The 13,123-nt window shown below is 42.6% G+C and overlaps 1 protein-coding gene across 13 annotated transcripts in view; it reads right to left on the bottom strand.

Annotated features, from left to right (window-relative positions):
* The window catches only part of SEC22C (SEC22 homolog C, vesicle trafficking protein), a 36,931-nt gene extending 24,597 nt beyond the window's left edge, over positions 1-12,334 (bottom strand). For 10 of the 13 annotated variants that reach the window (XR_012628123.1, XR_012628031.1, XM_074862254.1 and 7 more), the window contains exons 1-6: positions 12,266-12,334; positions 8,326-8,421; positions 6,617-6,712; positions 5,856-6,065; positions 3,507-3,670; positions 1,506-1,688 (exon numbers count right to left, since the gene is read on the bottom strand). Coding sequence is in view for 11 of the 13 variants with exons in the window: in XM_074862254.1 (XP_074718355.1) it covers positions 1,506-1,688; positions 3,507-3,670; positions 5,856-6,037 (529 nt within the window). In the remaining 2 variants the exon portion in view is untranslated. The remainder of the gene's footprint in view (positions 1-1,505; positions 1,689-3,506; positions 3,671-5,855; positions 6,066-6,616; positions 6,713-8,325; positions 8,422-12,265) is intronic. The other 3 variants (XM_074861415.1, XM_074861592.1, XM_074861507.1) reach the window with 3 other exon arrangements.
* Positions 12,335-13,123: the final 789 nt, after the last annotated feature.

Consider the following 13,123-nt stretch of genomic DNA (forward strand, 5'->3'; position numbering starts at 1 on the left):
GTGTGGGAAAAGCAAAACAGTGAAAAAACTGCAAAACACACATTTCCTTAACACATGGTGCCCAGAACAAACACAGGACGGGATGGAGATCCAGTGATTTGTGTTGCCATGGTACCAAGGGGGAATGCAAAGAGAGGTGGAGGCCGTGTGGTCGCATTCTTCCACTTTTCTCAAGGAACATTTGACTATGCAGATTTACCTCCTGATCTTCCCCTTCTCTTAAGGACTGTTTTGCAGTACTTGCAGACCTTATCTCTCATTCTTCCTTTTCTCCCACAAAACCAGCACACAACTTGCACCAAGGAACATGCTGTGTCGTTACTCAAGAAACAATGGCTTGACCACAGTCCCACCCGCTCACACATCACACTTAGATAAATACTACCCCGAGTTTGTATCTTACTCGGAGGGATGATAATCTGACACCAAATTGGAGGGTCAGATGGATGGGTTTGTGCTCCTCACCCCCCCCAGAAGGGACGCCTCTTGGTAAGATATGGACCCTTGGCTACACCGAGTGATTACCCGGGAATTAAGCGTGTGTGATTGCAATCGTTTCTGTGTGTAGTGCTCTAGAGCCAACCTGCAGTCTGTGCATTTATCGTGCACAATCTCAAAGAATCTGTAGATGTTGCATAAGAATAAACCATACTATTTGTGAACCTGACTGCTTCTTTTGAACGCAACCGGACCTACAGCATATGGGCTGTTCGTGCATCTGGTGTCAGGCTTATAGTCATGGCCATAACTGGCATAACTATTAAGAGATAAATCCAGCCACCCTAGCCCCTCTAATCTCTGAGGACTAGCTAGAATGCGAGGGGATTCATCTCTCACCAAATTAATTCATTACCCTAAATGCAACAACCATCATGCTAATAGGATTAAAATAGGGTCATAGTTTAGTGGTGGACTTGGCAGTGTTGGGTTTACAGTTGGACTTGATCTTAAAGATCTTTTCCAACTTAAATGATTCTGTGATTTCATTTTGTAGAAGAAGTAGGCAGGACTCTGACTATGCAACTGAAACACAAATAAGAAGATACCAGTTTTATAATAAACAAGTTGAGGCTAGTACTTCTAAAAGCAGGTAAAATGTCAGTATTTGTTACAAAAAGGTCTCTTGTCAAGCCTCTATGTGTTGCTTATACAGACATATCCTCTTTCAGAATTTTAGTCAAATGCATTAAATTTTAAAGAATAAAAAAGGAGAAAGCAAAGAGGGGAGAACAACCCAAGATAGGCAGTCTGGGAATAAGAGTTTTACCCTCAGCTCATGTTCTTCTTGTCTTTTCTTTCCTCAAGGCTGAAGCAACTCACTGCTATAATCTAAAGACTGTATGTTGTTTACTATGATAGAACAGCAGGGGGGTTTTTTTGGGTTTCATACACATGATACATATATTTCTCAGTACAAAAGGAACGACTGCTGTTACATGTTTTTCTGTCATTTGCAAAGTTAGGTTCAGGAAGTCTACAGTCACCTGTGTGTAGTAGTAACTTACCAACCTCCACATGAACACCTGCATGCCCACCATTAGTCATCCCATTCATCAACTCCGTATCCTCCAGTTTCAGCTGAACTGGGGGCTGGAACTTCAGCTCCTCCTCAATCTTCTCCCAGTTGGCATTCATTTGAGAGCTACTCGTGCAGTTAAAATGGCATTTCACTTTCTGAATAACGTTATCTGAAACAATATAAAACAGGCTTCAATTAGCTCTGCAAAAGTTAAGTGCCTTAGTTAATTATTAATCAAACCATGGCATTCTTTTTTGATTGTTTTTCATTTCTTCCTTCATTTCTTTTCCTATTAGTTTCAGGTATAAAATTCCACTGCTGGTTAGGGAAGAAAAAATACCTCTCCTAGGTATTTTGTATCACACCCACTCCCTTCTGGATACTTTAAATCTCAACATCCTGCCTACCAGTGGAATGAAAACAAGCTTTCATATTCCAGGGTCCATGTTAACACGTATCTTAAATTACCCGTGAACTACCATGAGAAGCAATTCCATATTGTGTTTTAACAATGACAAGCATTAGTTTTTTTTCCAGCAGAGAGATAAAGTAATTCAATCTATATTTGAATCATGAAGCAACTCTGACGGGCAAAGTGATTCCACCAACATCCAAGCCACAGATCTATGTACAGATCACCCTGCTGGTTTGACAGGAGTTGCACTGAGGCTAAGCAGAGAATTTGTCCAAGTATGACTTGCTCATACCTCCAGGGATGAAGTATCTCACTGTGGATACAGCTACTTCCTATTTAATTGTGTAAAGATATTGGCAAATTCAAGCTATTTCAAATGCTTAGGAAGCTAAAATGCAGAAACATTTATTTTGCTAAGATATCCTGTAAGTAAAATCCATATCGTTAAGATATTGTTACACTAGAAGATTTGCATAGGGTGACCACAGCTGCTACTGGATATGACACATATGTAATAGCTTACGCACGAGTTTTGAGACCACACAGGTGGACTTTATGTTGTGCTAGAATACACAGTGCCATAAGCATTCCTTACAGTAAAATACAGGATTTTTCAGTAAGTCAGCTTGCTACAATTATCTGTAACTACCAGGCAAAAGGCTAAGATCAAGTGCATCTTTGATCCAAACACAGGAAAGGAGGGGGAAAAAAAAATAAAATTTCACACAGCAACATTAGGTAGACTCAGTAACAAAACACAGTACAATAGTAAAAATAATAATAAAAAAAAAAAAGCAATTTGTTCTTTAAAAAGCCTTGTGCAGTTACAAGAGGCTAGAAATTCCCAAATTCCTACTCAAGTTAAAAAAAGAAGTAATTTGGATCTCAGTGTAAAATTACATCATTCTTGGAATATGCCCTGCAGGGACTCCACACAAAATACAAGATGGCTGTATAACATGCTTTCCTTGTGGATTTCTCAATCTTTTAAGCATGAGCTTAACAGTATTACCAAAATCTGGATAGAACTGTGCTAACCCACTGCAATATCTTATCCTTTCCCACAAAACAGTTTCTCACTGCAAGGGAATTGTGTTTTTCAGATGTGCCACATACAGTACAGCAGTTACTACTTAGCAAGAAAACCACTTGTATCAGGTTAAAAAAGAAACGCTAGGCATGATTCTGAAGTATTATGTGAATCTAAGTCATGCCAGAAGTAAAGCTGCCCATAATAATCTATTCTGTCTCCCTTTTTTCCTCTACCCATCTGTCTCCGCTTGTCAGATTTTTTAAATTAAGCTAGAAAGTGTTTGAGGTGTGGATTTTTTTTTCCTTCTGTGCTTGTTTTATTAATCGCCACAGCATTTTGTTGATCTAATACAAGGGCTCTCAGGAACTGTAAAACCAACAATTTAAGGCAATTACACGATCTCCTTCTCCTACACATGTATGCAAAGGCACACACACAGAGATTCATTTTTATGATCAGGCTTTGGTCAGGAGACATTGTTTAGCATCATAAAAGTAGCAGACACAGAATTCTTACTATTAGAGAACAAAGTTACAAACCAAATTCGAGAAAAGCATATGGTCTGGAAGCTAAACTGATGCTTGTTGTATCGTAGGAAGCAGCAAATTCCCACTGAAGCTCTTCCAGGAAGCAAAATGCCATGATGGTTGAATAATTGCTGGAACAGATTGCCATGCAGGCAATATCCCCAGAAGAAACGAAACTAAAATAGAAAAAAAAAAAAAAAAAAAGAAGTAACATCAACATAAAAAGGTAAGAGAGTCATGCTGAACATGAGAAGTAAACTGTGCTTTCTGTCAAAACAAAATGTAGAGACTGCAAAAAAATACATTGTTTGCACTGCTGTAATAGTCCTGCAGCCCCTGTAGATCTAACCCTCATTCCTAACTCATCCAGTACGCCTTAGCATACTACAGATCACAATATGGATTCTATTAAATTGCTACCTCAGTTCAAATTGAGGATGTTCTCTTCACAGGCTGGCTTTAAATCATGTTAATAAGAAAAGACATGTCCAGAAAACATCACAGGCAAGATTTTGAAAGAAAACACAGTAGCTTTCCACAAACAAAAGTAAAAAACAAGCAAGCTTGTTCACAGGAAGCAAGCAGATGTACTCCTTGCTCCCTTCAAATATGACAACTTTGTGTTAACAGTAGAGTTATTTTTTAACTTGCACAAACCAAGATATTCAAACACTGTTACTGCTAAGTCATCCATTACAAATAAAGATGAGTTTGTACCAGAAACAGCACAATAAAAATTCTACTGCTAAGCGGGTCCCTCTAACATTGAACCCATATTTAGCAGAAGTATCCACTTAGAGATGGCTCAAAACCTTCCAGGAAACTTAACAGGGGATTCATCTGACCAAAATGTAGGCATGTACTTAAGGATGAGAGAAATCACTCCCATCTAGGCTTCATTAAGTAAGATGGGAGTCAGGGCACCTAGTTCAGATGTCAGCACTCGTAACACAGATAGTAAACTTCCACAATCCCCACCATAATTACAGATTTGTAATTATCTCTGAAAGAAGACTGAGGAAATGTTCCCTTACAGGTTAGCCATTTGGTAGCAATATTTCAGTATAAAACAAAAGTTTTCAAGCTGAACAATTACTCTCTATTTTCTCTCTTTTCTACTATTTATATACTTCATCCATCTTATACAGAAATTCTTGTGGTTTCTATTTTATCACATTTTTATTTATTCATTATACTACGTACTTGGGATTTATGGCTTTGATTAGCTCCATTACAGCCTAGTTACACTGGGTACTTTCCCTAAATTCCTTTTGTCCCCAGCTCACAGCTGAGGATCAACACCATACCTGTGAAAAACTACCTTTTCCCAGCTGTCAATAATCTATAGCCTTTTTGCCACGTATCTGTTTGCACTCTTCTCACTTCAGAGCCAGATGCATAACTACTTCTGCAAAGACTACAGAAGATTAAAAGCAGCAGAACGTGATAGCGTTAAAGGGCATAAATTCACTCTGAGGGAAAAGGAATTAAAACGCTAATCTCTGCTTTTCCAATTGATCCAGTGTAAATTCATGTATCTTTTCTCCAGTCACTCCCCAAAAAAGGGATACTTAGCTTTTGCTCAGAGTCACTTTAAGTTTTTTTTTTTTAACATTTGCCAACCAGAAATGCAATCACAAGCTAAAACTCATTTTTAGAACTAAACTAAAATCAACAGTAAATGAAAATTCTCATCTCTGAATGAAACCTTAATTTCTTAAAATAAAGACAAGCAGATCCTTCTCCAATGAATAAAAGCAAAGATTTATAATTTCTCCATACTGGCTATTGTCAGTATGTTTCAGGTCTCCTCAAGACTCACCCATCAGCCAAGACCTCCTAGAGACTTGAACCCTGCTGGTATTCAGAAAATGGAGCGGGCCGTACGCAGGAGGGAGTCAGGGCAGTTCTGTGCAAGCCAGAATCAGACCTGCAGGGGCCTGAGAGAAGGCATCAGCAGGACTTGACCGTCCCTGAAGAAAAGGGTTTGGGACTAAACTAATTCCTAGGCACTAGGATGCCATCTTGGAAGGTATTTGTAGAAGTCTAAGATACTCCAATTGCCAGTAGTAACACGGACTGCCCATTGAGCAGAAAGCGTTTGCTACAAAAAAATGACAACTAAAATAAGCAATCTTAACATATGCTTACTAAACTGAGTAGGAGCTGTGTGGCTGTGGTGCTGAGAAATAAGGTTTCAAAATCCTGCTTGGAGGTTATAACCTAGACATGCATGGTGGGATTTCAGATTGGAGTTAGGCACTATAGAATATACCTAATCTCTAAAATTTAACTAATCCCCAGGACAACCATTTCAAAAATTAAAGTCAAAAAGCCAAACAAACAAAAGCAAGGACTTACTGTATGCTGAGGTCACGTCCTTTTGCTGTGCCTCGACTTGGATACTGCGCCAGAATTGAGGATAACACCTTTAATCTCTTTCTGCATTCCAGAAAGTCCTGATTGAAATGAAAATCTGTGGAGGCTGAGAGGGGAAGTCCATCCCTCACCCGCACCACACAGGCAAAAAAGATCATGGACATTCTCCACTGGAGTACTCATGAGGACAACCTGAAAATGAAATATTGAATTAGGTTAATGGATGTGATATTAGTTAGTTACAATCCAATATGGTAGCCAGAAATATGTCAAGGTAAGAGTTTACAAAACAGTACCTCTTGTAACACCACTGCCATTGAAAGGCAGTCAAACTGTTCTCAAAGGTCACGGCTGTGTCCCTTTTTTGCTTCTCTCAGACAGAAAGGTAAGACAGCGGATTTGACAAGGAAATTATCTACCTGAAAAATATCACTATTTTCCTTCCTGCGTTACCTCAAGCATCAGAAACGCTGAGTAAAGTTCTTAAAGGTATTTATGGAAACCGGCTAACTCCCACTGACACACGGCATCTTCACTAGTGTTGTAAATAACTGCATTAGCGTTGCAGTTATCTGATTTCCTAGTGTAACACACAAATACAAAACTAAATTCTAGGCTACAGCCTGTCAGGTTCTTTTTACAGAATCAACTAGGACTAAATATAGAATAAAAGTTGCCCTCCCTTGACTTCTTTCTCTTTAACTGGTCACAATCTCCCATGAAAAGTTACTGTTGGGATTTACCTGGTACATTCAGAACACAAGAGATCTGTCCTTCAGACATACCATGAGCATCCAGTGCAAGAAGTTAGAAGACTAATGCAGCAGGTCACATAATCTCTGAAAGATAACCATAATGAACTTTTTAGAAAACTAACCTATATGTACATACATATTTACAATGTAAGATCTCTGGTGCAGTGGGTAAACATATCCTAGAAAGTATTTTGCCTAAAGGAAAACAAACAACTTATTTTCTTATCCAGAATATCAATTCCTAGATGCATTCAAAGACATTATGAAATGATATGCAAAATATTTCTGATGCCCCAATCACAGCTTTTAAGTTAACCTAGCTTCTTGTAAAACAGCAGTTCTAAATCAGCAGACTTTAAGTGATCATCACAAACAAGTCAAGGAAAAAAAAAAAGGGGAAAAAAAAAAGGCATTTACTCTGCTTCAGGCAAACTACACACATGAAGCAAGAAAAAAAATTCACACTGTGAACTCGAACTTTTGATAGAGGGAATGACTGCTTTAAACAGCCCTGTATCAAACAATTCATTACAATGTTCAAAGTTTCTTTGAAACGTGTCACGTGATCAAGTGGTTTTCCTGTCTAAGAAGGTAAGAGAGCAAAGCCTCTTCCAGCTCAGGCATTCACAACTCTCTTGCCTGTAGAGCTGCTCTAATGTCTAATAAGAGTTGAGTTCTTACCATGAGCAGCACTAAGAGAGTCTTGTTTCTGCACCACAAGAATAATTTTCATGTCACTTGTAGGAACTATCCCTCTGTCAAAGTTGGCTGCAATGTGCCAGCATGTTAAAGCAACTAACAACTGTCAGAGGAACTGACAGAAAGCATAATTGCATATAACTTGTTTCTTTAGAAGACGAAATTAAAACTGCAGAAGATTGCACATCACTTGAAAAGTATTTTGAACTTTTAAAATGGAGATTAAAGCGTTAGATGTTAATTTTTTTCCTCTATCCCTCTCACAGTTCTTCTCCAGTAGTCATTTGAGTTGTAAAATCAAACTAAGCCCACTGACTTCATTTCAGCATGCATCAAAAAGACTTTCAGCAATATTCAACGCTGTTACATGTCAACTTGAAACAACACATCAATCTTCAATGTGTGGTGCTAGCAGCCATGAAAGAAACACTGCAGAAAGCTACTTAAACATAAAAGTGAAATGAAAACAAAAAAGAAAATTGCCAACTTGGAAATATTAACTTTAACACAGTTAACTTCTACGTACAGTTGCTTAGAACAGTTCAGTTTTATGGTCAACGATTGGTAATGCTGATGAATTACGTGGGAATACAACAGAAGATTGGCGAGGAGGACTGTAAACACGCCCAAGTGACTTGCAGCTGGGGTGCCAAAAACCACGTATGTCACACTAATTGTTGTTTAGCTTTGTGTGCTTGACAGGTAGAATGTCTGTGCTTAGATAACACAGGCCTGTGAGAGACTCAGAGGCATCTTACTGAACACCCTTGAGATTCCTGCCCTGCTGTGGGAAAGGTCAAAGCACTGTGGAAAAGTATGCCTGTGAAAATCCCTGATATATACAGCTAAAAGCAGCAGGCCCGAGATTTTTCCTTTCTTCTCCTTTTTCTGACTAGCAAGGACCAAGCTCCACGCTGCCTACGTCCCCACTTGCATGCCTCTACCTGGGCGTTGCTGTGGAGATCCCTCGGGTTGCAAGGTAATGGGAATAAACTTACTCTTTGCATTTCATCCGTGGTCTTGTGGTTGTTCCTGTGTCCTGTCTGCGCCAATTCACACAAAGTGTAACTCCAAAATATCCCACTTGACAAACTCTGCAGAAGCAATACGTTGAACACTCTCATTTACCTTTCAAAAACAGCCAGAAGACCAGGAAAATGGAAAGGCACTGATCTTAGAAACCAAAGACATTTTCTAAAATGTATCTAGCCTATGAAATTATTCAACTCATTACGCCACTATCAGCAGTTAACCAACTGCACATACAAAGGTATATAGCCTTCCAAGACATACAAACCTTCATGCTTCAGGGCATAAGGCTTTTACTAAATATCAGCTGCCCATCAGAGAGATCTCTGTTCTCCTGTGAAAGATCTAGTATCAGTCACCATCAGGCAGACTTCCAAATCAAGTGCCAGACTTCACTGGAGAAATGAGTCAATGCTCCTTCCTTGAAGATACACCTGCTGTATCGTACTATCAGACTACCACTGCTGAATTCATCCAAAAGGTTTGATTTATTTTTTTTTTAAATCTACCTGCCTGTCAATTTTTAGTTTTGTTGCCTAAGGAAATGAGGCTTATGCAACCAAGCTGTAAGTGCAAGTGGGATAGATCTCTTACACGCCTTTTGGTCTTGTGAAAACAGGTAAATGTGTATAAAAGAAAGGTACATCCCCAACAGAGAGAAAGGCTGACGTGGCGACTCAAATCTTAACAGAGAGCAGATGAGCACAACCTCAAGGCAAAACAACCGGAAATGTGTTCACTGGTTCTTACAGAACTCCCATTTACATGGTCTAAAGAATATTTGCATAGGTAACACCCTACTCCCCAAGTGCGCAAAAAGGTGTGGGATTTGAGAACAGTTCCTGCAAAGACTTCTGAGGAGTTTAAAAAAAAAAAAAAAAAAAAGTTTTTTGTAATTCAGGGGTTTATTTGAAATGTAGCACAGGCTTAGCTAAAAGAGGCAAGAGCTAACATCACCACACAGAAGAGGGCAAAGCCTAAAAATAAATTAATGCAACTGGTTCATCTGTCTTCTGTGTAACTCTTATCACCAACCACCTATCGCTCAGACTCATCTAGCCCTTTCCTCTTCCACGTTCCCCCAGCCCACCTACTCTGGCACTGCACCTCAATGAGGCTTTGGGTTTTCTTGTTCCTTTTTCACCAGTCTCTTGCTACACGCACATCAGAAGGTGTTCTGTGCCTATGGCAAATAACAGTTACTAACGTCACTCCCCTTCAAAGTCCAATTACTTGCAAGCCAATGTTGCCACGTTACCCGTAAGTGAACACATACTATCACAACTAACTGGACTGATCAAGGTGTGTACACAACCAAGCGAATCTATGATCTTACTATTTCAGACTGACCCACTCTTTCCTCCCCCAGTCTCTTTCTATTTGCATATGATTAGCAGCCCAAAGTATCTGCAACTGACTTTACCCAGCAGGCCTTTGAACTCAGGTCCTGAACTTTGACAATGTACTTGTGTCTTTTGATTAAGCAGTTATCAAATCTTGCTGTATTCAGAATTAATAACATCATGTCAGGCCAGCTATTTTACTGGCACAATGAAGGCAAAACCTTGAGAAATATCTTAAGCAATTGTTTCAGAAGAACAAGTTATAATTTATGACTGAAGTCAACAAAGCTTGCTTTTTTATTTGAAGCATCTGTACATCTACCAACACTTCAGAAGAAAACTGTTTAGTGTTAAGACTCACACAAACAGTACATATTTACCAGTCTTATAACAAACAAGACTCTTCAGGATATTTCCACAGTAGGCATCTAAGAAGTTATCTGAAGTGCAGTTCCGCCATCCCTCGCTTCCTAAGTAGCAGCCAACTATCTCCAGTGACTACACAGGGATTAGTAAGGCAGCCCTAATCAGACCTCTTACATTTTGCTACACTGTTATGCAAGATCCTTCAAATAAGAAGATTAGACGCAATTCACAAGCGCCACACTTCTCCAAATGCTAGACAAACTCCTACTTTATTGTCTGTACTTAGGAAACAATTTACTCAAAAGGCTATGAAAGCAAATGCAAACCCATACATAGCTCATGGAGGGAATTATTTTAAAAATTCTGTTCTTCAATAAATTATTTTATCTAACCATCAAAAGCAGAAGTTTCTTTCTAAGAATGGCAAAACACTTGCAAGGCATGTCTTGCTACCAGGATCTCTCTCAAGCACTTGTCTTCTCTCCCTCTTCAGAGTCACATTTCCCTTCTTTCTAGAGATGGCACACAGGACAGTTTCAAACCCAACAACATCCCACTATTTTGTCAAGTTCTGATCTTCCTACTGAAGGAAGAGCACAAAGCTTTAGTGAATGTTACCATAGCCCAGGAGGCTCCTGAAGCAGTCTGTGAAGTCTTCTGGAGACATGATAGTTTGATCCATGACTGTAACTATTGTACCTAACGCAACTATCCTCAGGCAGGTAAGCTTCAGAGGGTTACAGACAGCTACAAGTGGGATGCCAGAATACAAAAGAGATTCAGGTGACTCAAACACAAAACATTTAATAGAGCTGCAGCTCAAGTGCTGGTTTCAGTCTCAACCAACAAGAAGAGAAAAGCAATTGAGACACAGTTCATGAGGGAGTTACTACTTCTCTGCAGGGTCACGAGGTGGATTTTATCCTCTTCTCGCATATATAAAAAAAAACTAATCCAAAATGCTGTTAAATTTCCCATCTTCTAAGATTGCAGTAATCGTATCCATCTGCTTCTTCCCAACGGCTCTCCTTCAATGATCACAGCAGCGCTGACCAAGCTACAGCGCAACAAGGGCCACTCTCCAGATTTAGCAGTGAATAAAACCAACTCAAAAGCATGATGCTATCTCAACTTTTAACACAGGACTTGTGGATATCAAGAGCCTACAGGTTCCTACTAACCCTACGGGCTTTATTCTTATCCCCAAAGGGAAGAATGTAAAAAACCCTTACCATCACAGATCTCCTGTCTACACATACTGCTATGAATTACCAGAAATAATGCGTGTTACACAAAACTCAAACCCCAACAATCAGCTCCCCCATCAACTGCACTGCCTCAGGGTGCTCCTAACCCCTGTCCAAACCACACTGTAACAACTCTGTAAGGCTCTGAAGCTCTCCCCCTACATTAAACTCTCAGAAACATCAGCCACCTTATCTGATTCCAAATACACCCCCACCCCCACCAACCCGTACCCTAAAGCCTCCTAAAGCCCATCAGCTCATCTCCATACCAGTCCACGTAACTAAGGACGCTTCCCATATCCATCCTGTTCCACTCATCACATTGTACATACCTAAAATCTATTTACCCCTCTTCTCACCCACATTGAAAGTCCCAAAGCACCCCTTTCCCACGCTCTTTAATAAACCCAGACACCCTGAAAACCACCCGTCTCACGAGGGCACACTTTCGTACTGACCAGTCTATCCATACACCCCTCAAGCACCCGGCCCCCCCCGGATCGTACTGCCATCCCAGAGGTGCCAAACCCTCGCGTTAACCCAGCTCACCTCCAGACATCCCAGCCCGGCCCAAGCCCTCCTCCTCCACCCCTCAAGCACTCCAAGGAACCCCCAAATCCTACAACGATACAACAGGATCCCCACCCCGACACACGCATCACCCCTGCTCACCCCCACCCCCTCCTTACATCCCCCAGATCCCAACTCCCCTCATCGCCTCCCCACACCTCCCTCAAGCACCCCACAGCCTCACATTACCCCTGCTCACCCCAGGCCCCCCCCCGACTCACCCCCTCAGGGCCCATCCTTCCCCCAATCACCACACACACCCCCGGCGCGGCACGGCTCAGCCCCGCCCCGTCCCCGGGGACCCAGGAGGGGACGGAGGAGAATAAAGAGGAGGAGGAAGAGGAGAGGCCCCCCCGCAGCCCGAGGACCCCTCCGCCACTCACCTTCCCCGCCCCTCGCCGCGGCCTCTGGCCTCTCCCGCCCCCCGGCGACAACAGCGGCAGCACCACAACACAACACAGCCCGCCCCGCCCCACCCCCTTCCGCCCAGCGAGACGGCGGGTAGAGTGGCCGCGGCGCGGTGCACGCCGGGATGGGGGAGGCCGCGGGTGGAGGGTTCGGAGTCCGGGCAGGAGCCGCGGGCTCCTCGCGCCCCCCCGGGCGAGGGGCACGGGCGGGGGTGGCGGGCACCGATGGACGCCGCCGGCAGGCTCCGGAGGCAGCGGCGGGCCGGGCGTGGGCCTTGGCTGCTGCGGGTGGCTGGAGCAGGGCCGCGGGTCTGTGGGGGTTCCCTGGGGGCTCCCTCAGCGCCGGGCTGGGGTCGCGGCCCTCAGCCCCTCCACAGAGCACCCACAGCGGACTGTCACCCACGGTCAGGGCCGGACGTGGGCCTGAAGAAGATCTCCAGCCATGCTGGCAGCGGCAGGGCAGTGAGGTCAGGGTGTGGGATGTGGGTGCTGTCGTCTTGGTGGCAGCACCCACAGAATCCCAGAATCATCCGGGTTGGAAAAGCCCCTGAAGCTCCTCCTGTCCAACCATTACCTCACCCTGGCCGTTCCCAACTCCACCAGATCCCTCAGGGTCAACCCGACTCTTCAACCCCTCCAGGGATGGGGACTCCCCCCCTGCCCTGGGCAGCCCATTCCAACGCCCAACAAGCCCTTCTGCAAAGAAATCCTTCCGAAGAGCCAGTCTGACCCTGCCCTGGCGCAGCTTGAGGCCATTCCCTCTTGTCTTGTTCCTTGGTTAAAGAGACTCATCCCCCCTCTCTGCACCCTCCTTTCAGGTAGTTGTAGAGGGCC

The sequence above is a fragment of the Strix uralensis genome, chromosome 1 (genome assembly GCF_047716275.1).
Source record: "Strix uralensis isolate ZFMK-TIS-50842 chromosome 1, bStrUra1, whole genome shotgun sequence".
NCBI lineage: Eukaryota > Metazoa > Chordata > Aves > Strigiformes > Strigidae > Strix > Strix uralensis.